The following is a 24,635-nucleotide window of genomic DNA, read 5'->3' as shown; positions in this document are numbered from 1 at the left end:
AAATCCTCTACCACTGGTGCTGACTGACAAGAGATGCTGTGACTTCTGCAAACACTGAGAAGTAATGGAAATTCAAAGAATCCTGCAGTTTGTGTTTGGTCTTGTGCAGAAAATACAGCCAAGTCTAATCCTGCCCCTGTTAACCAAAAACTCTTTGCCCCATAAAGGTCAAATGTGAGCAAGATGTGTGAGCAACTCAGAGCTCTCTGAGGTCTCAGAGTAAGCACTGGTAGAGAGATGGTCAGGATACAAAAGAATTAATCATGTCAGTCCCCTAGACAGGGGTGTAAAGATAACAAGTCCCACCTGGCCTTTTCCAGTTACATTTCCTGGTCTAGAGACTATCCCCCTGCCTCACAATGTGGGTTCAGTTGTGGTTGTATATGATGCCACCTCTCTGCATCTTCTGTAATTAATGGATCTGGTCAATGACCTGGATCATTTTAAGGGAAAAGGAGAGGGAAATGAAGTTCAGGTATCCATAAGAATCTGTTTGTTCCCTCTTTACATGATCCTGGTGCAGGAGCCCAGAGGAGAGTGGGAAGGAGCAGATTTAGAGGCTGAGGTTGAATTTTGCTCCTGACTCCCAGGGCTAGTCTGTCATGCTGTTTATCAAGCATGAATGTTTGGCAAGACTTTTATCTGGAAAGTAGCTTTTAAATGCAAACACTGTCATTGTATGATGATTCTTTAACATGGGCTCGTTCATTTAGGAACAAGTCTGTGAATAGATCCCGGATTCTCCAGGAATTTTTCCCTGCTTCCTCTTTGCTGTCCTTCCCCAAGACAGTGTCTCTGGAGAGCTGCTTCCTCATCCGCCACCCAGATTTGGGGAATAAGGTGAGAAATTAATTCCAAAGGCATTCTCTTCCTGTCCATGAGTTGCCTCCCAGCAGGTCTGAGTTTTTGTGGGATTTGCAGGGTATTTTTAGCTGATTCAGTCCTGAAAAGGAGCTTTTGGGGTTGTATGAGTTCTGTCCATCCCTGTGTAAAGTGGCATCTCAAGGTGGCTTTGCCTCCCAGCACTTGTGTCTACTTTGGGGCAGGAGATGCCCTGTGCCCATCTCCCTTGGAGCTGGAGATGTCACAGAAACAGAGGGACTTAAAGATCATCTTATTCCAACACCCCTTTCCTGCTCCATTCATGTGTCTGGCCTTGCTCTACAGCTGGGTGAGGTCTTTGTGTGCACAGTTGGGCAGGATTGTTTTAAGAGTTGCATTTTAGGAGCTGTTCCTGGCAGTGAGTCTCACTCATTCTGAGACACTTCAGGCTTCTGGCCTGATCTCCTCCTCTGTGTTTTCCTGGGTTGTGGGGATGTGCAGGCTCTGCCTTGCCTTGGAGCAGAGGAGAGCCCTTGCATGCAGCTGACCTCAGCTAAGATTCTGTGCTCCACTGATACCTGGTGGAGCAGCAAACGTGTTGTTTGCTCTGTCTCACCTGCCTGCAGGGCAGTGACTGTCCCTGCTTTGGGCAGACAGAGCCAAGGAGAGCTGGCCAGGCTTTTGAAATCCTCTCCTCTCATCCTAGAGCTACAGCCTGCACAGCCTCTTTGCTGTTGGGAGTGGGCAGCTCACCCTGACTGTTGCACCCCTGGACACGTGCAGAGGACACTGTGAGGTGTTCAAGGTGGAGCTGGAAGCTGGAGATTTGGGTGAGTACCAGAGCTGTGGCTGGCAGGGACTGGAAGTGCAGTCAGGAGAGTGCTTCCAGCTGGGTCTTTTCTGTCTGACACCTGGGATGGTGGTTTGTGCCATTGTCACCTCCAGACTGGTGTGTGCCTGTTTGTCACAGCACAGGGAGTGATCCTCCTGGACTGGGAGTTTGTGACCTGGAACTCCAACACTGGAGATGCTCCAGGCTGAGCAGTGTGGGTACACAATGGGCATTACAAACCCAGTGCCCACTGAGGGAAGGGTCTTTCCAAAGAGCTCCTGCATGACCACATCCCTTTGTGGGGAATGGGAGCACTCGTTAAGGATGGGCTCATCTAACAGAGCCTCTCCATTGCCTCTTCCCAAGGTTATGCCAGCACAGATCACTGGACAATGAGCTTCACGGCCAGAGGGACAGAGCCAGCGGTGATTTGTGATGGAGCTGCCAGCTAAGGGTGCTGGGGTGGGAAAACAGAGCTGTTCCCAGGACAAGAAGACTTTCAGCTTTGAAGCCAAGGCAGCGTCTTGAAAGGAGCGAGCCGGGGCAACTGGGGCAGGCAGCTTTGCCACCCTGCATGTTTACAGTGTTTAAAAAGGACTATTTTCCTGACCCTTGAGGTAATCCTTTGCCTTTCCTCAAATGTATTTTGGGAGAAGCTCAAGCTATTTATGACCCTCCCTGTCCCCTCAGGTAAGCCCAGGGTTTGCAGAAAAGGGTTTTTTTTTCCAGGAGCAGCAGATGGATTTCTCAGGATGAGATTCACCTTATGTTCTTTGTGGATTATGGCACTTCTGAAACTTCCTGGGGGTTTGGGAGTGGATGGGGTGTGTGACATTTCTGTGTACATTCCTCCTGAGGAGGAAGCTTTGAGCCTGTGTAGTCAGGCCTGTTCTATAAAGGGAATGGATTGGTGATGTGTCCCAGCACTCACGTCTGCAGATGTGTGAGCCCTGCAGAGCTGACCTTGGCTCCTGCTCCCTGGCTGGGGAGAGCCTTGAGCCTGAGGGCAGAAACTCACCCACTGCATCCTTCTTGTACCAAAAGAATCCCTTCAGGCCTCTCTGTGTTGTGATCACCCTTCTGCAGCTCTCTGTCAGCAGGTTGTGAGTTGAGTCAAATGGTAATTGTGCTTTTCTTCACCTCCACTTCCTTTCCTGCAAAAACACTGACACACATCTTAGAGGTGCTGGCAGTGCTGGAGTTCTGGATGGAGCTGGGGCTGGGAGAGAGCAGCTCTGTCCAGCTTTCACCTCAGACACCAAGGGCTGCACAGCCGTTCTCAGCTGCTCCTTGTTTTTGGAGGCACTGCCTGCGTTCCCAGCCCACGGTACCTCTGGGAGCACCTGAAACCTCCCTCTTCCCTGGCATATTTTTGCATTGACTCCTTCCAGACCTGGAACTCTGTCTTCAGAATGAACGTTGGTTTTTCCTGGGTCCTTTCCAAGCTGCCTTTGCGTGTTTCCTGCTGCTGGAGCAGCGCTGTCTCCAGTGCCCTGAGAGAGGCTCGGGTTCGGTGTGTGCAGACTGCGGATGCTCCGCTCCCTTCCAAGTCTGATCCTTTGGGTCTGATCCCACTGCTGAAGATCATTTACAGATGTGGCAGGCTGAACTCATAGGCCAGGGCTGGAGTTCAGGACATACTCTCACACTTGTTAATATGGAGTTGGGAGGGGTTTTGGTTAACTCTGTTCTCAGGAGCAAGAGCCTTTTTCTCTGTAAATATTTTAGGTACATGTAAAATGACAGATTGGGAAAATGTCTGTCCAGCCTTTGTTTTTGAGGAGAATGGGAGCAAACATTGTGCTAATCTGATTAGGAGTTGACAAAAGCTGCCAAGTGGGATGACCACTTCTGGCTCCTGTACAAGAATAAGGCAGAGGACAGTTCCTGCTCCAAAGAATTTAGTCTGAGGCCTTGACACTACAAACATTTCTATGCATAACCCTTGTTTTTCTCCTGTCAAAACAATGAGAACAAGCCCAGCACCTGTGTCAGTCTGTGCATGGCCCTTGATGCTGGACACACACCAGATCCAGTAGAACCAAAAGGGGAGAGTCTGGCTCTCTCAGGATAGAAAAGGACTGATATAATTTGTTACCGAGTATTAAAGGGAATTGGGCTAATAGAACTTGCATTAGTGTTCTCACTGCTTGGAGTGTATTTCACACTCATGACACTACATTAAATCTTGTACATGCCAAGACACACACACACACCACCCCCCTCCTTCCTCTTAAAGCCTGGGTCTTAGTTAATGGAAATTTGGGAGTTCAGTGATGGCAGAATTAGGGCCTCATTAGTGACTGTTGCTATTTACACTTTGGCAGCTTCTCAAATCAAATTCAAAGGCTGCCAGGTTACTTCACCTCTCACTGCTTTTGTATCTGACCCATTTTTGTAAAGCATTTGCTCAAAGATGCTGCTGGAGCCATTCTTGCTGAGATTGCGGCGGTTCGGTGACACTGTCACCGCTAAGTGTCCTTGACTGTAACTTGTAAAAGAGCTGCGGAGACAATTCCCAAGTGTCTGTGAAATGCCTGGATTTTGAGAGTCACACTTAAGCCATTGTGGCTGGCTGGCTCTTTCGGGAAGAAGCAGAGAAAATGGATCTATTTACAGTTGCTGTTTGGACTGGGGGGAGGAAGGGGCAGGTTTGTGTCTGTTTAGCAGAAATGTTCTCACGTAGTGCTTCTCCCTTCCTCGAAGAGTTGCAGCCTTCCTTGAAGAGTTGCAGCTGGTTGGACAGGAGCTGGTGAGTCTGGCCTGTGTGCAGAGCAGCCTTCCAAGTGCACTTTATGGGCTCTGCATAAGTTTCCAGCTCTGTCTCAGCGATACATTGCATATGTCCCAGCCTCGCTCCCTTCGGAGCTTACATCATTTGTTTTTAAGCTCTCCGGTATATTTTCTCTTCCTCTTCCAAAGGCTGTAAGGAATTAGCTGCTAAACTAAAACAGGAGGGCAATTCTCCTGCTGATAAAGAGTCAATTTTGGCCGAAGTGCAGAGCCCCAGCCTGCAGCACGGCTTCCAGAGCAGCTCCTGTCTCCAGCTGCCAGAGGAGTGGTGCTCACACCTTCCACATCCCAGGGCAGGCAAGGAGCCACAGCGGGAAACCCGGAGGTGAGGCCACAATGGCAGAACTGGGATGGCCAAAGGGAGGTTTTGATACCTTTATTGCAATTAAGCCCTGGTCGTCTTCCACATCCAGAGCTCCAGCTTCACAGAGTCCCTGGAAAGGCTGCAGGACTTCCCTAGGGAGGCTGGTGGTCCTAGTGGCCTGCTCAGGTGGAACAGGGCTGTTCCTGCAGCTGTTGAGGTTTCACAGCCATGATCACATGAGTCACAGAGGGGTGTCCCACCATGGTCTCCCTCACCTCAGCTCCTCTTTTGCACTCTCTGTGCTGGTTTGGACAATCTCCCACTTTCCCTCTGCCCAGCTCACACAAGTTCCCAGTTAATACATTTTAAAATCCCTTTGTGTGCTTTAGAGCTCATTGCCTGTGAGCTGGGAGCTGGAATCCTCCTCACCCCACATCCCAAAGGCTGCAAAGCTGCTCTGAAGTCACACCAGAAATCGGTACTCCCCACGAGCCCAGTGGGCAGAGGTGAGGAGGGGTCACCTCTGCACTTGCCAGGCTGGAAGGACAGGCTGTCCCTGTCAGCTGGGCAGGAGCATCGTGGTTTAAAGCTGCTCCCCAAAGCAGGGGTCACTGACCAGTGCTGTCAGTCAGTCCTGAACTCAGGGTATCTGAAAGGAGGAGAAAGGATTATTATGATTTACTTCAGTACCAGGAAATCAGCGGCCCCCAAGGGAGCCAACCTGGCAGTTTCTATTGATTCTTTTTTTGCTTTCTTTGTTCCTTTTCAATTTTTTTCCCTGCCCACTGTTATTGCACACATTGATTCCCCTGAGGGATCTCTTTGCAAGGCCCTGGAGAGCTTTGAGTCAGATTTCCTGTGCGTCTCCAGAGTGCAGCTTCTCCCACCAAGCCTGTTTTTGCAGTGTTCTGGAGGAGAAGCTGGTTTGTCTGGGCTGGATCAAAGCACCTCCCCTCCCTCCTGGGCTCCAGCAGCAGCAGGAGGAGGTGGGGAGCAGGAGAGCATCTCATGGTAGAGATGGGAGCTCTATAAACACCAGTGTCTCAGAAATGGGGATCCTTCTGCCTTGAAACCCTCTTGTTCCCTCTCTCCAGGAGGGGAGTTTCCCCACACCCCAATCCCAGGTCCTCGTTCAGCCCTGTGGCCCCCAGGAGAATTGAACATTTCCTTGGGTGAGGCCATTTTGATGGGTGCACAAAGAGCTTTGGCTTCCTGCAAACCAAACTTTCTCCTCTTGGTAATTTTTATAGGTAGAACTCGAAATCCTCCTCTTCAGGAACCTCCTCCTTGTAAAGGGCAGATTTAGTGTCCTGCTGAGTTAGACAAGGGAGATGCTGGACTTCCCTTTGCTTTGGACATTCAAACAAATGGCAGGTGATTTACTTTTAGCATTATCTCTTTGTCTTGGGGAGGGGAGCCACATTCTAAAGGCTCATAGGTGCTGGGAAGTAAAGCTATATATGCATAAAGACTGTTTCAATGCTGAACACTAAACTTAGTGATGGATAAAAAAAAAAGAATGTGAATATGCACTTAATGCAGAATTTTATGGATGGTCCTAATTTAATATATTGCAAACTTTGTAAATACTTGAGAAAAGCCTGTAAAGTATGTAAATAAATGAGATTTGTATGTAAGAAGAATAAAAAAGTTTTTAATTTTTGCAATTAAATACAAGTGTTAATGACCCTTTTCCCTTTTCCTGATTTTTATTTTCATGTTGCATATCAGCTATTGAGGGGTTCTTTAACCTTTTTTGGGGCACTTTTTCTAAGGGAAGTGTAATTCTAAATGAAAAGTCAGAACACTTTTGTTAGGAAAATGTCATAAGAAACACTGTGAAAAATGAGCAGTTTGGGAAACTTTCTGTGAGTTTTAGCCTGATTCTCTGAACAAAGTTGATGCAACGGCTCTGCCTGTCCCTCCTTTCTTTTCTTCCCAGCAACAATCTCCATATATCCTTCACATTTGAGTTGATTTTAGCCAAACTTTGAGGCGTGGAAGACGATAAACTCCTCCAGAGCTCATAAATCCGGGCGAGTAGGGAGAAAAGAGAGAGATCCTGTTACTCCCACAGCAGGAGCCCTGTTAGACACCGGCCAGCCCCGCTGGAGACCCTGGAGATGTGAGTCAGTAGAAGCCCAGGCTTGGTCACTTCTGTGCTGCAGAGTGGGGCAGGCTGGAGCCAGCAGGCTGGAGCAGAGCCTGTCAGGTGTTGGTGTGTGCCTCCTGTCCCTGTCCCCGTGCAGTGGCTGCTGCTCCATGGGGTGTGGGGAGAAGGAAAGCTGCAATGCACACATCCTGTCAATGCAGAGCCCATGGTTTGGTGTTCCAGCCAGCCCCGAGGGCAGCCACAGACTCCCAGCTCTCCTGTTTGGGGCCAGCTCAGCTCTGTACCCTGCTCTTCCTCTCCTGCTCCCCTCTCCTGCTGGTTCAGGGAAGAGGCACCAGCCCTCTGCTTGCCCCTGCTCCCAGCAGGCCGGGCAGCCCAGGGGCTGCTCCTCAGTGCCAAATGCTGTCCCCCCATCACAGCCACGGGGCTCCCTCTGGCTGGGGAGGTGCTGTGCTGCAAAGTGCTCTCAGCAATTGCATCTTGCTGCCTTTGTTTCTAAGGCAGCTGCATTCCAGGGATAGGGGAGGACCTCTGTGAAAACAGGGCTTTGTCAGTTGCTGTGGGGTTGTTGTTACAGACTGTGGGTGACACTGTGGTGGGTATTTACTACAGGTGAGGAGGAAGCTGATGAGGTTTTCTCTGGGCAGCTGGAAGTTGCCTCATGGTCAAAGGTCCTGCTTCTCCTGGGGAGCTTCAACCATCCTGATTTGTTGGAGAGACGGACAGCACAGCCTGGCACAGACTGGAAGTCCAGGAAGTTCCTGCAGTTCATTGAAAATAACTTTTTGATACAAGTGGTGGAGGAGCCAAGGAGGAGAGGTGTGTTTCTGTTTGGTACTAGCAAACCAGGAGAGATTGGTTGAAGTTTGGAAGGTTGGGGAAAGCCTTACCTGTAGTGACCCATGTTATGGTGAAACTCAGGGTCTTGTGTGGGAGGCAAAGCAGTAGCAGGGCTAGAACCCTGATTTTCCAGAGAGCCACTTCAACCTTTCCAAGGACCTACTTAGAGGAATCTCATGGAATAGGGCTCTAGAAGGGAAGGGGGCCCAAAAGAGCTGGTCAATATTCAAGCATCCAAACTTAAGACCAGTGCATCCCTATGATCCAGAAATCAAGCAAAGAGGACAGGAGACCTGCATGGAAGAGCAGTGAGGTTTTAGCAATTCTCAAACGGAAGAAAGAAATTGATGGGATGTTGAAAAAGGGACAAGCACGTGAGAGATCTAGAGGAACATCTTCAAGGTATGCAGGGATGCAAGGAGGAAGGCCACAGCCCACTTGGAACTGAGTCTGGCAAGGGACATCAAAAACAACAAGAAGGGCTTCTCCAAGTGCATTCAGCAGCAGAAGGAAGATTAGGGAAAATGTGGGGCTGCTGCTGAATCCACTGGGTGCCCTGGGCACAGAAGGCACAGAGAAGGTGAAATTACTCAACACCTTCTTTGCCTCAGGCTTTATTGCTGAGAGCAGACTTCAGGAATAGCAGACTTTGGAAGTAAGAGATGAAGGATGGAGAAAGGGGAACTTCCCCTTGGTCACAGAAAGTTGAGAGAGATCAGCCAGGCAGACTTAACATAAATCCATGGTGGGATGCACCCACAGGTGCTGAGGGAGCTGGCAGAGGTGGTTGCTTAGCCACTCTCCATCATTAAAAAACCCTGGAGAATGAGAGAGGTGCCCAGTGATTGGAGAAAAGCCAGTGTTTAAGTCCTGCCTTCAGAAAGGGCACAAGGAGGATCTGGGAAATTCCCAGCAAGTTAGCCTCACCTTCATCCCTGAAAGGTGATGGAGCAGCTCATTCTGAAGGCCACCAAGCACCTGAAAGTAAAGGAGGTTATTGGGAGTGGTCAGCATGGATTCACCAAGAGGAAATCCTGCTTGACCAATCTGATGCCCTCTGTGATGGCACAGCAGGATGGGTTGATGGAGGACAGCAGTGGGTGGTGTCTACCTTGACTTCAGCAAGGTTTTTGACACTGTGTCCTGTAACATCCCCATGGATACGATCAGGAAATGTGAGTTGGATGAAAGCTCAGTGAGGTGGATCAAGAACTGGCCCAATGGCTGAGCTCAGTGGGTTGTGAGCAGAGCAGAATCCAGCTGGAGGCCTGGCATTCCCCAGGGATCAGTACTGGGTCCAGTCTTATCCAACTTGTTTACCAACAGCCTGGATGAAGGGATGGAATGGACCCTGGGTTTGGTGAAGATACAGAACTGGGGGAGTGGCTGATCCACCCGAAGGCTGGGCTGCCATTCAGAGGGACCTGGACAGGCTGCAGAGTTGGATGGAGAGGAACCTAATGAGGTTCAACAGGAGCAAGTGCAGGTCCTGCACCTGTGGAGGGATAACCCCAGGTACCAGCACAGGCTGGGGGTGACCTACTGGGGAGCAGCTCTGCAGAGAAGGACCAGGGGGTCCATGAGTCCACCATGAGCCAGCAGTGTGCCCTGGGGCCAGGAGGGACAACGGGATCCTGGGGAAGAGTGTGGTGAGCAGGTCAGCAGATCCTTACCCTCTGCTCTGCCCTGGGGAGGCCATATCTGTGTTCAGTTCTGGTCTCCAAGTTCAAGAAAGACAGGAGTTACTGGAGAGAGTCCAATGGAGGCCATAAAGATTATGGGACTGGAGCAGCCCTCTGATGAGGAGAGACTGCTAGAGCTGGGCCTGGTTAGTCTGGAGAAGAGAAGGCTGAGGGGGATCTCATCAATCCATGTAAATATATCCAGGAGGTGTCAGAGGATAGTGTCAGACTCTAGTTCTGCCCAGCAACAGGACAAGGAACAATGGCCATAAGCTCAAAATACAAGAAGTTCCACCTCAAGACAAGAAAAAACTTAATTCCATGGAGGGTGGCAGAGCACTGGAACAGGTGCCTAGGGAGTTATGGAGTCTCTCACTCTGGAGATATCCCAAACCCACCAGGATATGTTCCTGTATCACCTGTTCCAGGTGATCTTGCAGAGGGGTTGGACTGGATGATTTCCAGAGGGCCCTTCCAACCCCAGCTATTCTGTGATTTTGAGAAAAGAACAAGAGGTAAACAAGGGGACCCTTAACTGAGGGCTCAAGGGATGGCTGAGGCTTGGATGAAGAATGCCAATCCAGGGACTAGGATTCAGGCATGGAGAGTGACCATGCATGTTCGTTGGCACCAGCCCCAGTGCAGCCGCTCCATCAAGGCCAATATGTGACACGGGTGTGTCCCACGTGGCTCAAAAACTCTAATAAATACATTTCCTCCCCAGTCTTCAAGCTGTTGGGTGTTCCTTGCTTTTGGGAGGTGCTTTAAATCTGACTGCCAGAGCCGTGGGCTGCTGAGAGCAGAAGCTGCCTGCACGATGCTGAGCTCAGGTCTCCTTTCTGTCCTCCTGGTGCTCTCAGTGCTGGAACTGAGCTGGTGCCTGAGTGATGAAGAAAAGAAGATCATCTTGGATGAGCATAATAAATATCGCTCCCAGGTCTCTCCTCCTGCCAAGGCTATGATGAAGATGGTAAGTGGCTTTTATTTCAGAGGAGTTTTGGGGTGTTTGTGTGGTCCAAGGCTGGATCTTAACGCAAGGAGGGATCAGGGAGTTCCTATGGGGAGGCAGAGCAATTCTCATGTAGGGTTACAAGTAGGTGTTAATGGAGGGGTTCCCTAAACTGCCTCTAAAGAGAAGAGTTTCCTTTACCTTTGGAGTCATCTTTGGTCATTTTCTGGAGGTTCCTAAGTGTGATGTGAGTCCCCAGATGCAGCACTCACTCAGCTGAGTGCCTGCTGGAGCTCCCTGTGATGGCAGGAAGGGCAGGTGAGACCCTGCCATGAGCGGGTGCCATGACCTGGAGACTTTGGCATGGTCATTGCCAAGAGGTGGTGTGGGAATCCTGCTGTGTGGGACATCACACTGTGCTCTGTATTTGCATCAACTTCAAACATATTGGTCAAGTCCGTCAATTATTGGGGCCCATCATGCTCCTACTCCTCCCCATGCCTTGTGCAGAGGTGCCTTGGATGTGAGGGATCCTCTGTTTTGCTTGTGGAAATTGAGCCAGGTCCCACATCACGTGTGGTTGCAGTGGGAGCAAAACTGAGCTCTAGAGCTGGTGCTTTTTGTCTTGCTCAGACTCTTGATTTGATTAGAACTTGGCTATGAGGTTTTATCTTGCACATGTGATTTTTCCTCATTGTTTGCAAATCATGGGGAGGAGGAGGACAACTTTTATCCTGGAAAGTTGGAGCCCTTTCCTCTTGGGTTACAGTGTGCTTGGAGGACACCTCCCTGCCTGGCCCAGAAGTTGCCCAGAATGAGTAAAGCCTTTGTGGGCTGGTAAATGGGAGTTTAACAACCAAACAAAGCCCTAAATTCAGGGAGAGGAGACCTAACCAGTGACTGCAGACTCAAAGGGGACAGAGCCAGCACTGTGATGGTTTCTGCATGCTGAGTTGAGGATGGTGTTAGATGAGTTCCAGAAGAGGTTGTGAGAGTTTTGCTGGTGCCCTGACCTTCTCCTGTTTGACCCATAAACCACGGCTTGTGCTGGGACTGACCATGGAGCTCCCCTCTCCTGAGGACTGTGTTGGGTAGGGGTTTGAATTTTCCTCATGGATGGGGAAACTGCAGCCAGGCAGTGCAGGGGTGCTTGGTGAGTGCTTTGTTCCTGCTGGAGAGCCCAGTGTCCCTCCTGTGTGCTGACTCTGAGCTCCTTGCAGACCTGGGACACGGACCTGGAGGTTGATGCTCAAAAGCATGCAGAGAAGTGCACGTGGTCCCAGAACGGGGGCCCTGGCAGGTTAAACCTCTTTGCTTCACCTTCAACCCTGGATGTGAAATTGGCCATTGAGGAATGGAATGCAGAGAGGAAATTCTACAACTGGAAAACATCTGAGTGTGTCCCCGGACAGACGTGTGAGAACTACATCCAGGTACCAGCTGCTGGGGTGGAGGGGCTGTCGGGACAGGAGCTGGGCCACTGCCCCAGCTCCTCCAAAATCTTTGCAAAAGGACAGGGAACCAGGTGGGATTCACAATGATAGAGGCAGACCTGGGCATGGTGTCAATCATGAGTGGCCTTTTGGAGAAGAACTTTTCTGAGACAAGCCCTGCAGCCCTTTTTTTGGCTGCTCAGCAGTGCCAGCTCAGTGCCAGCTTGTCTTGGGTGGAAGGATGAGGTCCAAGTGTTTCTTCACAGCTTGGGTGGGAGCAAGGAGGAGAAGAGAATGTGGTGGTAATTGGATGGATGGATGGATGGATGGATGGATGGATGGATGGATGGATGGTTCCAAGACCATAGCAGAGGTGGTGATGCTCTGCTTGGGCAGACTATATTGTAGGAAAGCTGTGGCAGTGGAATATATGACCTTGGGAAGGTTCAGACAGGGGCAAGGGGGAAGATCCTGAATGCCAAAGCAACATGGGGATGGGGATCTGGGGCACATGCTGGGAGATGAGGAAGATATTGCAGCAGACTTTAAGGCCAGGGGAGAGACTGCCTTCAACCAGAGCCCTCACCTTCAACCCTGGTCTTTGCCTTAGGTGGTCTGGGCATATACAGCTCATGTTGGCTGTGGGAGCAGTTTTTGTGAGAAGATCGATGGAGCTGAAACAGAGAACGTGCACCTGCTTGTTTGCAGCTATTATCCCCCGTAAGTCCCAGGCCCCAATATCCATCCCCTGCTCTGTTCTAAGGGAGTGAGGGATCTGCTCCACGGAGTTTTCTGCCCTGGCTTTAGCTGCCTTGGGGTCAGGCTGGTGAGTAAATGGCCCTGACAGGCCATGACAGGAGACCAAGACCTGTTTGCTGCATTAATCCCAAGTTTTGCCTTGGCTGGGATATCCCAGCTGAATCAGCCCCTCTCTGAGATGGGTGTTTCCCCTTTCCTCATGTCTTCTTTATCTTGGCATTTTCTGCTTCCAGGAGTAATATAAAGAAAGACAAGCCCTACCGGGATGGACCCTCTTGTGTGAACTGTCCCAAGGACACAGTCTGTGTGAACAACCTGTGTGGTGAGTGAGGGGAGGCCAGGAGGGGCTGTTGGGACTGAGACCCCAGGCTGGGTCTGAGCTCTGAACCCTCCTGGAGCTGTCGGGAAGGCCTGAACTGCAGTTCCAGGGCTGGACCATGAGACATCAGGAGCAATTGCTGCTCCTAACAGAGGTCAACTGCCTCAAGATGAGGAGGATTGGTCAAGGGGCTTGTACCCAGTTAGGCAGCATTATTTGCCCCTTGCATGGCAGGAGGATGTGAGTGCCATGAGATGTCTCCAGATTGGGAACCCCAGAGTGGGGGGTGGCCCAGAGTGACCTGAGAGGGCTCAGCTGCTGTTTCAGCCCCTCACTGGTTTCTGTTGGTCCTGCTCACTGCATGAATACATGGAGGTGAACCAGCCCTAACCCACGGCACTTTTCATCTCTGCATCTCTTTCATCCACCCTAACAGCCCTGCCAAAACTCACAGCCACAGCCAAACTAGAACCCACAGCATGAGGCCACCATAACCACAGCCAAGCCACCATCCACAAACTCACTTCCAACCACCATCCAAAAACTCACTTCCAGCCACTTCAGCAAACCACCCCCCACAGCCACGCTGCCAAGCACAGCCAAGCCCAAACCCCCAGTATTCTCTCCCATCACAAGAGCCAAACCAAAACCTGCCAAAACTCTCCCAACAAAAACCCCAGCCAGGCCAAAACCCACAACACCAAAACCCATGACAACTCTGGCTAAGCCAAAACCCACCACAACTCTGGCTAAGCCAATATCTGCTGCTACAACACCAGCATGTGCCACAATAACAAAGACACGACCAAAAACTGCCACAAGCACAAAGCCAGAGCACAAAGACCTGATCCTGTTGAGGCAACCAAGATCACTCTTTCCTGTGAGCCCAAGTTAGACCCATTTCCAGAAGTAGAGACAGGCAATGGAGAGGCTCTTAGCTCCTTCACTAAACAGGATCTTCTACTCTAACTTCATCTTGTCTTCTTTTCCTTCCATATATGCCCTGGACACAGAAGAGCAGGAGACAAACTCGGACCAGACAAATGTGGATCCACCCAAAGGAGGAGCCCCCAGTACCTGCTCGGGCTTTTCACTCTTCCTCCTCCCCAGTGCCATCCTGCTGGGCCTTCTGCTCTGAAGGGTCTTCCTCAGCTGTCCCTGCACCCCTCAGCAAGGCTTTGGTCAGGGCTGGTTGTTCCACAGCCCTGGTGGGCTCAGGAGGCTCCTTGGACATTCACACGCTCCCTCCTTACGCTGCCTTCTCTGCTGCAGCCCCAGAGAGCCAAGGCTGATGCTGGGGGAACCTTGTCCCCTTCCTGAGGAGACCTGAGGGCAGGAGGGTGTTTGCCATAATGCTGGTGACCTTGGACGCTTCTCCTTTTTCCTGGCTTTTGTTCTATTTCCAGGCTGGAAGTGTTGAGCTCTCCCACGCACCCACAAACCCATATGGCCAGCAGGCCCTGCCACAGCCTGGCCCTGGGGACAGCAGGGTGACTTGGGGACAATGAGGCATAGTGGTTGGCTTTGGTGTTTGTCAGGAGGAGTTTCCCCACAGAAACGCTCTTTTCCTTCCCAGTGTATTTCTTTTAGCTTTGGACAAGTTTTACCTCTTTCCCTTCTTGTCCAAGCAGAGTGGCTATTTGGGATTTCTGTTTCCTCCTGGTTCTGGTGGAGCTCTGGCCAGTACTGCCCAGCTGCTCACCCCTCTCCTCCTCACACTGTGCAGCCCTTGCCTCTTCCCTCTCTCCTCCTCCCTCTCTCTTGCTCTCTGGCACATGTCCCATCCCTCAGCCATTCCAATGCCACAGATTTATTTTACACCTGTGCCTGCACCTGTGTGTCCACAGAAGAGAAACCTTCAGGGACAGGGGCTGAGCCTGCCCACACAGGCATCTGGGGGCTTGGCTGAATGCTGGATTTGGGGGTTCAGGCATGGGCAGGGTTGGGGTGGTGCACAGGCGAGTGCACACAAACATTCAAGGCAGACTTGTGCAGCATTTCCACTCCATTTCTGGGGTGGGCATAAAGGGGACTCTGGCACTGGGGTGACTCTGGCAGAGATTCTGCCAGGTTCTCACAGGCCTGTGCCCTGTGTGCTGGGAGGAGGAGAAGGCATTACCCATCAGCTGCTGACTGGGGTGAAATGATGGGATTTGTGGTGTTTGTGAGGCCTGGCTTCTTTATGAACCTCACCTGCTGGGTTCCCTCCATCCCTGGGCCTATTCCAGCAGGGGCAGGGAGGTGTTTGCTGCTGGTTGAGGGAGACGAGCTGCCTTTGTTTCAGCTGCTGAATCTCCCATGAATGCAGTGGGTCAGAAGGGTTGGGGTGAGCACCTACACCCTGCTGGGTGTTTGCATTTGGGGTGATGCTGCTAGCAGTTCCATCCAGCTTCCAAGTATTCCCTCAGAGTGTTTGGGCTGAAAATGTTCTCACCACAATGTCCTGTGAGGGTTTGGGGAGTACCCACCTTTCTTTATCTTGCTTCCTGGCTGCTTTTTGCTAAAATGTGTTGCCCTTCAAGGCCATTGAAACCATCTGCCAAACTAAAACAGGAAGGCAGTTCTCCTGGGAGTAAGGAATCTCTTTTGGCCAAATCTGCCAAGGCCCAGTCTGCATCCCGGACTCCTGAGTAACTCTTGTCTTCAGCTGCCAGAGGGGAGTGGTGCTCACACCCTCTGCATTGCCAGGGTGGGAAACCCACCATGACAAAATTGAGATGACCAAGGGGAGGTTTTGATACCTTGGCCAAAGAGCTGCAAGTGACCCCTGGTCATTTTCCTCATCTTGAGCGCCAGTTTCACAGATCCTTGGAAAGGCTGCAGGAGGCTGGGACTTCCCTAGAGAGTCTGGTGTTCCTAGTGACCTGCTGAGCTGGAATTGGGTGGGAATGGGGCTGTTCCTGCAGCTGTTGAGGCATTGTGGTTACAGATACAATCAGATGTGTCATAGATGGGGTGGCCTCCCTCACCTCAGCTCTCCTTGGCACGCACTGTACTGGTTTGGACAATACCCCACTCACCCTGCCCAGCTCAGAGGGATTCCCAGTCAACCCTTGTCCCAACTTGTCCCAACATGTCCCAGCATTTTTAAACAATAGAATAGATGAATGAATGAATGAATGAATGAATGAATAGTGTGGAAGATGATAAACTCCTCCAGAGCTCATAAATCCGGGTGAGTAGGGAGAAAAGAGAGAGATCCTGTTACTCCCACAGCAGTGCAGGAGCCCTGTTAGACACCGGCCAGCCCCGCTGGAGACCCTGGAGATGTGAGTCAGTAGAAGCCCAGGCTTGGTCACTTCTGTGCTGCAGAGTGGGGCAGGTGGAGCCAGCAGGCTGGAGCAGAGCCTGTCAGGTGTTGGTGTGTGCCTCCTGTCCCTGTCCCTGTACCCTTGCAGTGGCTGCTGCTCCCTGGGGTGGGGGACGGGCTGATCCTTGAGCGAGCAGAAGGAAAGCTGCATTCCACACACACTTACCTAATGCTGGACACGAGTGTCTCAGCCCCAGGGTGGGGCTTGGACCTGGCTCTGCTAATCCTGATGCTTCAGACACTGGCTCCAGAAGAAGCTGTCAGAGCAGGTTGGAGTTGAGAAATGGCCCTGCATCCCTTTGGCAGCCACCCTGCACTTGCCAAAGGCATCAGCTCTTACTCACGTTTCCCCCTGAGCCACATGCCCTGGTGATGACTCCTCCAGGGCTGTTTGCTCTTCCCCACAAGCTCTGTGTATCCCATTTTCCTTCATCCTTGCCACGCTATCTCCTGCAGGGCTCAGCCAGGGTGCTGTAGTGCCAGGGTCAATGGGGAGCTTGGCCCTGCATCTCCACATCACCAGCACCTGCACTGGTCTAGTGGAAGGTGTCCTGCTCATGGCAGAGGGGTTGGAATGAGATGAGCTCTCAGGTTCTTCCCAACCCAAACCATTCCATGGCTCTAAAATCCTCAGCACTGCCTCGTTCCATGTAAGCCAGGCCATGGTGAGCTGGCCAGCAGGAGCTGGAACCAGTGTTGATGCTTTCTAGATGTTTCTCCAGGTCTCCAGAGATCCAACAGCAAATGTGTGGAGGTGTCTCCATCAAGAGACAGATTTGCCTTAGCAATATATGGGAACCTCTGGCTTGACCATCTGAGTGAAGACCTGGTGAGATCTTGGCCTCAGACCCCACTTGCAGGAATTGCTGGACAATTGAGGGCATGGCTGACCCCAGAGCTAGTGAAGGACCAAGTAATGCACAGAGCTCAGAGATCTGGGGGCAGCAGGAGAGCTGTTGTGGTGAGAGAGGTGATCCCTGCAGTCCAAAACCGGAGGAAACCCGACAGAGCGTTGCCTGGGGAGTGGGGAGGGGGAGGCAAAGCCAGCAGCGTGATGAACTTGGCTCGGCTCAGAGCTGCCCACCCGCTGATCCTCCGACAGGCTGCGGCCCCAGCGGAGCTCCTGGAGCCGGGCCGGGCGGTTGCACAATCGCAGATGGGAGCCGGGGCTGGAGCAGCCCGGGGGGCTCGGGCAGAGCGGCCCCGCTGCGGGGGCTGCGGGCCACGGAGGCTGAGCCCTGCAGGTGTCTGCGGGGAGCGAGCACAGCCTGTCCCGCAGAGCCCATGGTTTGGTGTTCCAGCCAGCCCCGAGGGCAGCCACAGACTCCCAGCTCTCCTGTTTGGGGCCAGCTCAGCTCTGTACCCTGCTCTTCCTCTCCTGCTCCCCTCTCCTGATGGTTCCTCAGCTGCCAAATGCTGTCCCCCCATCACAGCCACGGGGCTCCCTCTGGCTGGGGAGGTGCTGTGCTGCAAAGTGCTCTCAGCAATTGCATCTTGCTGCCTTTGTTTCTAAGGCAGCTGCATTCCAGGCACGGGGGAAGACCCGTGTGAAAACAGGGCTTTGTCAGTTGCTGTGGGATTGTTGTTGCAGATTAGGAGGAATGGAACAGGAGGTAGAAGAGAGGACCCGTAACTGAGGGCTCAGGGGATGGCTGAGGTTTGGAGCAGCAGAGGCTTGGATGAAGAATGCCAGTCCAGGATTCAGGAGCAGGGTCTGTCCCAGGGAGAGGACCCTGCGTGTTCGTTGGCACTGCTGCCTCTCCATCAAGGCCGATATGTGAGATGGGTGTGTTCTGCATGGCTCCCAGGGAGAGAAGGCCTGACCAGTGACTGCAGACTCAAAGGGGACAGAGCCAGAGCCCTCAGCACCATGATCCCACTGAACCCACCAGGCACAGCAAACTCAGAGTATCAGGGCTTTGGAGCCAAAGTCTTAGAGAAAACCTGAGGGAAATGATCTTTCAGGGTCCTTGAGACAATTCCAAACCTGTGGGGGCTGCTTCTGGCTGAAACTTTGATTGAAGCCCCTGTGCTTTGAGATGCTCCCTCTGCAGCTTCTGCTCCTGCTTGAACACACAGGACCTGCTCTTGGTCTGGAGCCAAAGGCTTTTTCATTTTGAAGCCCAGTAAACGTTTAGCAGCCCTGATGATTCCTCAGTAAAGGTTTTCCATGAGAACACCATCCTCACCTCCCTCCTGGGACTTTGCTTGAGCTGAGTTTGCCTCTGGGTTCACCTGCTGCCGTGGCACTGTGCCTGGCTGAGGTCACTCTGTGCCTCCTTTTGGGACATGGGGCTGGTTGCTTTGGAAATATTTAGTTGAAAGGGGGGGGAATCTGTAGCCTAAACCCACTTTACTAATGAGGCAAATATGCAGGTGTGAGTCCCCCTTTATGGAGCCCAGCTCTGTGTCAGAGGGAGAGGGGTGTGTGCTCCCCAAACTGGGTCTCCAGCCCTCTGTCAGCGTGGCTTGGGGCCATGGTGGGAGGTGAACCAACACTCCGTGTGCCATCCAGGTGTTTCCTCCCCTGAGTGCCTTCAGGCATGTCCTCATCCCCTCGACACCCCAGTGGTGACGTGCCCTCCTGTCTGGATCCTTTTGGATCCAGCCCTGCCTCTGTCCAGGAAGGTCCCCCCAGGACCCTCTTTGCAGGGCTGCCTTCAGAGCCAAGCTGCTCTCTCCATCAAGGATGGTCCAAACAGCTGCAGGGCAGGATTGCCCATATGCATCCCTGCTTGAAAAGCTCTCCACCTCCTCCTCCTCCTCCTCCTCCTCCTCCTCCTTGCTCTCCTCCTGCACACCCCTGTGGCCGGGGGCTCAGCTGGTGGCGGGGCCGCTGCTGCTCCAGAGGGGGCTCCTGGCTGGCAGCCAGGCAGCCACGTCTCTGTTCCAGGCAAACAGATGATGTTTCCCAGGAGCCTGTGCTCCCAGGCTTTGTTCAGCTGCCAGGAGAGATGTGTCCCATTCCCCTCCTCTCCCCACCCTGGGTGAGGAGGGATGGCCCCAGACCCCTCTGGCGTGACCCACAGTGGGTTTCCTTTTTCTTCCATGACTTCATGGTTTCTCCACACTGAGTTGAGGATGCTCCATGATGGTGTTAGACGAGCTCCAGGAGAGGTTCTGAGTCATACTGGTGCCCTGACCTTCTCCTGTTTGACCCATAAACCACGGCTTGTGCTGGGACTGACCATGGAGCTCCCCTCTCCTGAGGGCTGTGTTGGGTAGGGGTTTGAATTTTCCTCATGGATGGGGAAACTGCAGCCAGGCAGTGCAGGGGTGCTTGGTGAGTGCTTTGTTCCTGCTGGAGAGCCCAGTGTCCCTCCTGTGTGCTGACTCTGAGCTCCTTTCAGACCTGGGACAAGGAGCTGGAGGCTCTTGCTCAATCCTATGCAGAGAAGTGCATCTGGGACCACAACAAGGAGAGAGGCCGACGGGGAGAAAACCTCTTTGCTATGGCCCCAACCCTGGAACTAGAATTCGCCGTGGAAGACTGGAACGGGGAGGAGAAATTCTACAACTTGACAACATCCACGTGTGTCCCCGGGCAGATGTGTGGCCACTACACCCAGGTACCAGCTGCTGGGGTGGAGGGGTGGCTGCTCAGCAGAGCTGGTGCCAGATTTTCTCAGACACAGAGATGAAGTCTGAGCGTTTGTTCACAGACTGGGTAGGAGCAGAGATGGTGGTGGATCCTGAATGCCAAAGCAACATGGGGATGTGGGATCTGGGGCACACTCTGTGGGATGGGGAGGTCTTTGGAGCAGCCTTTAAGCCAGGGGACAAGTTGCCTTCACCCAGTGCAAACCCTCATCTCCACCCTGGTCTTTGCCTTAGGTGGTCTGGTCAAACACGCATCAGATCGGCTGCGGGGCACATTTTTGTGAGAAGATTGATGGAATTGAAACAGAGAACATGCACCTGCTTGTTTGCAACTATTATCCTCCGTAAGTCCCAGGCCCTGCATGGACTGGTGCATCTCAGTGGGGTTTCTGTGCTGGAAATGCCCTGGCTTATGTCACAGCAGGGTTTGCCCTTGGTCAGAAATAGAAGTTGCAAATAATGCTTCTGTTATCTTGGGTTGGTCCCAGACTAAGGAAGGGTTGTCTGGAGGACCTGGCCCATGATTGTGGCTGCTGAGTGCTGGTTCAACTCCTGGAACACACCCAGGGAGGGACCTTCTTCCCCAAGAGCTGCTCAAGGCTGAGGTGGCAGCAGCTGATGGTACAAACCCCTCCCTGCCCGGGCCTTGTTCTTCCTGCTGGCAGCAGCCTGGGGTGGAGGAGCCCTTTTGCAACATCAGGAAGGGTTGGACGTGGGAGGAGAGCTGGGTACCCCCTTCCCAGCCCTGGGACCAGCCTTGGCACCACTGTCTTGGAGCTGCTGAGAGCACCAAGAGAGGCCGGTGGCTGCAGGCCTTCCTGGGGCCTGGAGCAGAAGTGAGACAGAATTCCCTGTCCCAATATCCATCCCCTGCTCTGTTCTGAGGGGGGTGAGGGATCTGCTCCACAGGATTGTCTGCCCTGGCTTTAGCTACCTTGGGGTGAGGCTGGTGAGTAAATGGCCCTGACAGGCCATGACAGGAGACCAAGACCTGTTTGCTGCATTAATCCCAAGTTTTGCCTTGGCTGGGATATCCCAGCTGAATCAGCCCCTCTCTGAGATGGGTGTTTCCCCTTTCCTCATGTCTTCTTTATCTTGGCATTTTCTGCTTCCAGGGGTAACGTGAAAGGCAAAAAGCCCTACATGGAAGGACCCTCGTGTGAAATGTGCCCCAAGGACACAGTCTGTGTGAACAACCTGTGTGGTGAGTGAGGGGAGGCCAGGAGGGGCTGTTGGGACTGAGACCCCAGGCTGGGTCTGAGCTCTGAACCCTCCTGGAGCTGTCAGGAAGGCCCTGAATTTCAGTTCCAGGGCTGGACCATGAGACAGGACAACTGCCTTAAGATAAGGAGGGGCTTGTACCCAGTTAGGCAGCATTATTTGCCCCTTGCATGGCAGGAGGTTGTGAGGGCCATGAGATGTCTCCAGGTTGGGAACCCCAGAGTGGGGGATGGCCCAGAGTGACCCGAGGGATTGTCTGCTGTTTCAGCCCCTCACTGGTTTCTGCCTGTCCTGCTCAGTGCAGGGGATCCATGGAGGTGAGCTGAGCCAGCCCTAACCCACGGCACTTTTCATCTCTCACCAGAACTCGTTGTAGAAGAGACCACTCCGGCCTCTGTGACAACAAAGGCAAGGCCATCCACCCCAGCCACAGCCAAACCAGAGCCCACAGCCAAACCAGAGCCCACAGCTAAACCAGAGCCCACAGCCAAACCAGAGCCCACAGCACCAGTTCACACCACAGCTGAACCAGAACCCACACCAGCGTCCACCACAGCCAAACCAGCACCTACAACACCAGTACACACCACAGCAAAACCTGAACCCACCCCAGCGTCCACCACAGCCAAACCAGCACCTACAGCAGTACACACCACAGCAAAACCTGAGCCCACACCAGTGTCCACCACAGCCAAACCAGCACCTACAACACCAGTACACACCACAGCAAAACCTGAGCCCACACCAGTGTCCACCACAGCCAAATCTGAACCCACAAAACCAGTGTCTACCACAGCCAAGCCAAAACCTACAACCACACTTCCAACCACAACCACAGCCACACTGCCAACCACAGCCAAGCCCAAACCCCCAGCACAGGCACCCTTCAGCACAGCCAAGCCAAAACCTGCCAGCATGCTCCCAACAGCAACCCCAGCCAGGCCCAAACCCACAGCACCAGCAGCCACCACAGCCATGGCCAAGCCAAAACCCACCATGCCAGCAGCCACCAGCACTGCAGCCAAGCCAGAGCCCACCACAACTATGGCCAAGCCAACACCCACCACACCAAAACCCACCCTAACAACCACTGCCACTAAGCCAACAACCACCACTACCACCAAGGTGACACCCACCCCCCTGAAACCCACCACAACCACCACCACCACCACCAAACCAACACCCACAACCACCACCACCACCAAATCAACACCCACAACCACCACCACCACCAAACCAACACCCACCACAACCACCACCACCACCACCAAATCAACACCCACCACACCAAACCCCACCACAACCACCACAACCACTAAACCAACACCCACCACACCAAACCCCACCACAACCACCACCACCACTAAACCAACACCCACCACACCAAACCTGACCACAACCACCCCTACAGCCAAGCCAAAGCCAACCACAACTATGGCCAAGCCAACACCCACCGCACCAAAATCCACCCCAACTGCAGCTAAGCCAAAACTTGCTGCTACAACACTAGCACCTGCCACAACAGCAACGACACAACTGAAACCTGCCACAGCCACAAAGCCAGAACCAGAAAGACCTGATCCTACTGAGGCAACCAGCATCACTCTTTCCTTTGAGCCCACCTTAGACCCAGATTATAAAGTATCTCCAGAAGCAGACACTGGAGAGCCTCTTAGTTCCTTCACTACAGAGGATCCAGCCTTATTAGAAAGCATGGGCACAGCCTTCAGCCCCAGATCAGTCCCAGAAATAAAGAAAGGTGCCAAGGAGCATGGGAAAGAGAAATCAGCCTTTCCCAGTCCATCTCCATCCCTCAGCCAAGCTGTTCCAGAGATGAAGCTAGGTTTCAATAGAGCTGAGCTCATAACCCCCTCCAAGTCAGTGCTCCTCAGCCCTGAAGAGCCCACGTTCTTGCGCTTAACATCATCCTCCAAAGACAAAAAAGGGCCGAGCCCCCATTTCCAGACCTCCCTCTCAGGTAAGGCAACCGTGGAGTTTGCCCTGGCATGGACACTCGGACACCCAGGGATCCCCAAGCAGCATGGAGAGGGCTTGGGAGGAGCAGTGTCAGACTGGTCCTTTGGATCCTCCTCTTGTATGTGGCACCAAGACTTTTCCTCACTCTTTCCTCTAACCCTGGTTGGATGTCTCGTCCCTGCAGCATGGTCATGTTCACAGCCTGCTCCCACTAACGCACAGCTTCCCTGGACCAGAGCTCTGCTGCCTCACGGAGCCTCGGGGCACGTCATGGCACACCTGCATGAGAGGGAGCTTCTCTTGTGCCAGATCTTCCCCTCTAACTCCACATTTTCCTCTCTTCTTCCAGCAGGTGCCCTGGACACAGAAGAGCAGGAGACAAACTCGGACCAGACAAATGTGGATCCACCCAAAGGAGGAGCCCCCAGTACCTGCTCGGGCTTTTCACTCTTCCTCCTCCCCAGTGCCATCCTGCTGGGCCTTCTGCTCTGAAGGGTCTTCCTCAGCTGTCCCTGCACCCCTCAGCAAGGCTTTGGTCAGGGCTGGTTGTTCCACAGCCCTGGTGGGCTCAGGAGGCTCCTTGGACATTCACACGCTCCCTCCTTACGCTGCCTTCTCTGCTGCAGCCCCAGAGAGCCAAGGCTGATGCTGGGGGAACCTTGTCCCCTTCCTGAGGAGACCTGAGGGCAGGAGGGTGTTTGCCATAATGCTGGTGACCTTGGACGCTTCTCCTTTTTCCTGGCTTTTGTTCTATTTCCAGGCTGGAAGTGTTGAGCTCTCCCACCCATCTGCCCGTGTGGCTGGCAGGCCCTGCCACAGCCTGACCCTGGGGACAGCAGGGTGACTTGGGGACAATGAGACATGGTGGTTGGCTTTGGTGTTTGTAGATGAAACACGGTGGTTGACTTTGGTGGTTTTTTCCAGCAAAAATGCTCTTTTCCTTCCCAGTGTGTCTGGCTCAGTTTTGGACAAGTTTTACCTCTTTCCCTTCTTGTCCAAATAGAGTGGCTTTTTGAGGATTTCTGTTTCCTCCTGGTTCTGGTGGAGCTCTGGCCAGTACTGCCCAGCTGTTCACCCCTCTCCTCTTCACCCTCTGCAGCCCTTGCCTCCTCCCAAGCCACAGATTTATTTTACGCCTGTGCCTGCACCTGTGTGCACCACAGAGAGAAACCTTCAGAGCTGAGAGAGGCCACCAGCTCCTTCACGTAGCTTTTCCCTGCATGGCTTCATTCTTTGCAGAATTGCAGTGTATTTGCATTTAGATACAGATTCCTCTTGACGTGTAACTTGTGTGTGTGTGTGTGGTCAAGGAGAACAAGTCCCCACTTGTGTTGGTACAGTCTGAGCTCCAGAGGTACAAGTGACATTGTCAGAGGTTATTGGTGGCTCCTGGGCCCATTGCAGGACCACTGGCATTGTCTGGGCCACTGTGTTTTGTTACCCTACATCTCTCCTCCCTTCACCTGAGGATTCCCAGTCAGATGTGTTAAATATGTGCCAAGCTTTGCAGACAGGTGGAAGGAAGGTAACAGGGAGATGCAGCCCCTTCTCTGGACATTGCAACCTTTCATTTCTTACAGATGAGGTGGAGGATGACCTGAGGGCCATTATTCAGATCCCCCACTGCTGCTCTGTCCTGTGCATCCCCAGAGCATGCACTGAATAAATCCTCTTGTGAAAG

The 24,635-nt window shown here is 52.8% G+C and overlaps 2 protein-coding genes and 1 long non-coding RNA gene across 7 annotated transcripts in view; 2 read left to right on the top strand and 1 right to left on the bottom strand.

The window, feature by feature from the left end:
* CUNH6orf89 (chromosome unknown C6orf89 homolog) overlaps positions 1-6,438 on the top strand; it is a 24,919-nt gene extending 18,481 nt beyond the window's left edge. Inside the window, exons 6-8 of the mRNA XM_039699333.1 lie at positions 714-840; positions 1,529-1,652; positions 2,021-6,438. Coding sequence (XP_039555267.1) covers positions 714-840; positions 1,529-1,652; positions 2,021-2,106 — 337 coding nt within the window. The 3' untranslated portion in view covers positions 2,107-6,438. The remainder of the gene's footprint in view (positions 1-713; positions 841-1,528; positions 1,653-2,020) is intronic.
* PI16 (peptidase inhibitor 16) lies at positions 6,003-24,635 on the top strand. 5 transcript variants are annotated; one of them, XM_039699335.1, is made up of 8 exons: positions 6,003-6,125; positions 6,694-6,876; positions 7,477-7,683; positions 10,111-10,356; positions 19,507-19,725; positions 19,991-20,100; positions 20,872-20,960; positions 23,307-24,635. In XM_039699335.1, exons 4-8 carry the CDS (start codon positions 10,204-10,206, stop codon positions 23,444-23,446), a joined length of 711 nt encoding a protein of 236 aa, XP_039555269.1. In that variant the 5' UTR covers positions 6,003-6,125; positions 6,694-6,876; positions 7,477-7,683; positions 10,111-10,203; the 3' UTR covers positions 23,447-24,635. The 5 variants fall into 5 exon arrangements, with proteins under 5 accessions (XP_039555269.1, XP_039555268.1, XP_039555273.1 ...); XM_039699334.1 differs by having other exon boundaries at positions 23,304-24,635; XM_039699339.1 differs by lacking the exons at positions 19,507-19,725; positions 19,991-20,100; positions 20,872-20,960; positions 23,307-24,635 and adding exons at positions 11,556-11,768; positions 12,379-12,488; positions 12,761-12,979.
* LOC120497615 lies at positions 21,462-21,785 on the bottom strand. Its single transcript, XR_005626542.1, has 3 exons — positions 21,711-21,785; positions 21,615-21,641; positions 21,462-21,545 (listed from the first exon to the last, which is right to left on the bottom strand). It is a non-coding gene; the product is annotated as an uncharacterized LOC120497615 (long non-coding RNA).

This window comes from Passer montanus, unplaced genomic scaffold (genome assembly GCF_014805655.1).
Source record: "Passer montanus isolate IOZ18808 unplaced genomic scaffold, ASM1480565v1 scaffold132, whole genome shotgun sequence".
In the NCBI taxonomy this organism is placed as follows: domain Eukaryota; kingdom Metazoa; phylum Chordata; class Aves; order Passeriformes; family Passeridae; genus Passer; species Passer montanus.
This window is presented reverse-complemented; position numbering and strand designations above follow the sequence as displayed.

Coding starts and splice junctions, on each gene's coding strand:
- PI16 (XM_039699334.1), top strand. CDS start 10,204: ATGCTGAGCTCAGGTCTCCTTTCTGTCCTCCTGGTGCTCTCAGTGCTG. Junction 19,726..19,990: donor TGTGTGGCCACTACACCCAG/GTACCAGCTGCT, acceptor TCTTTGCCTTAG/GTGGTCTGGTCAAACACGCA. Junction 20,101..20,871: donor GTTTGCAACTATTATCCTCC/GTAAGTCCCAGG, acceptor TTCTGCTTCCAG/GGGTAACGTGAAAGGCAAAA.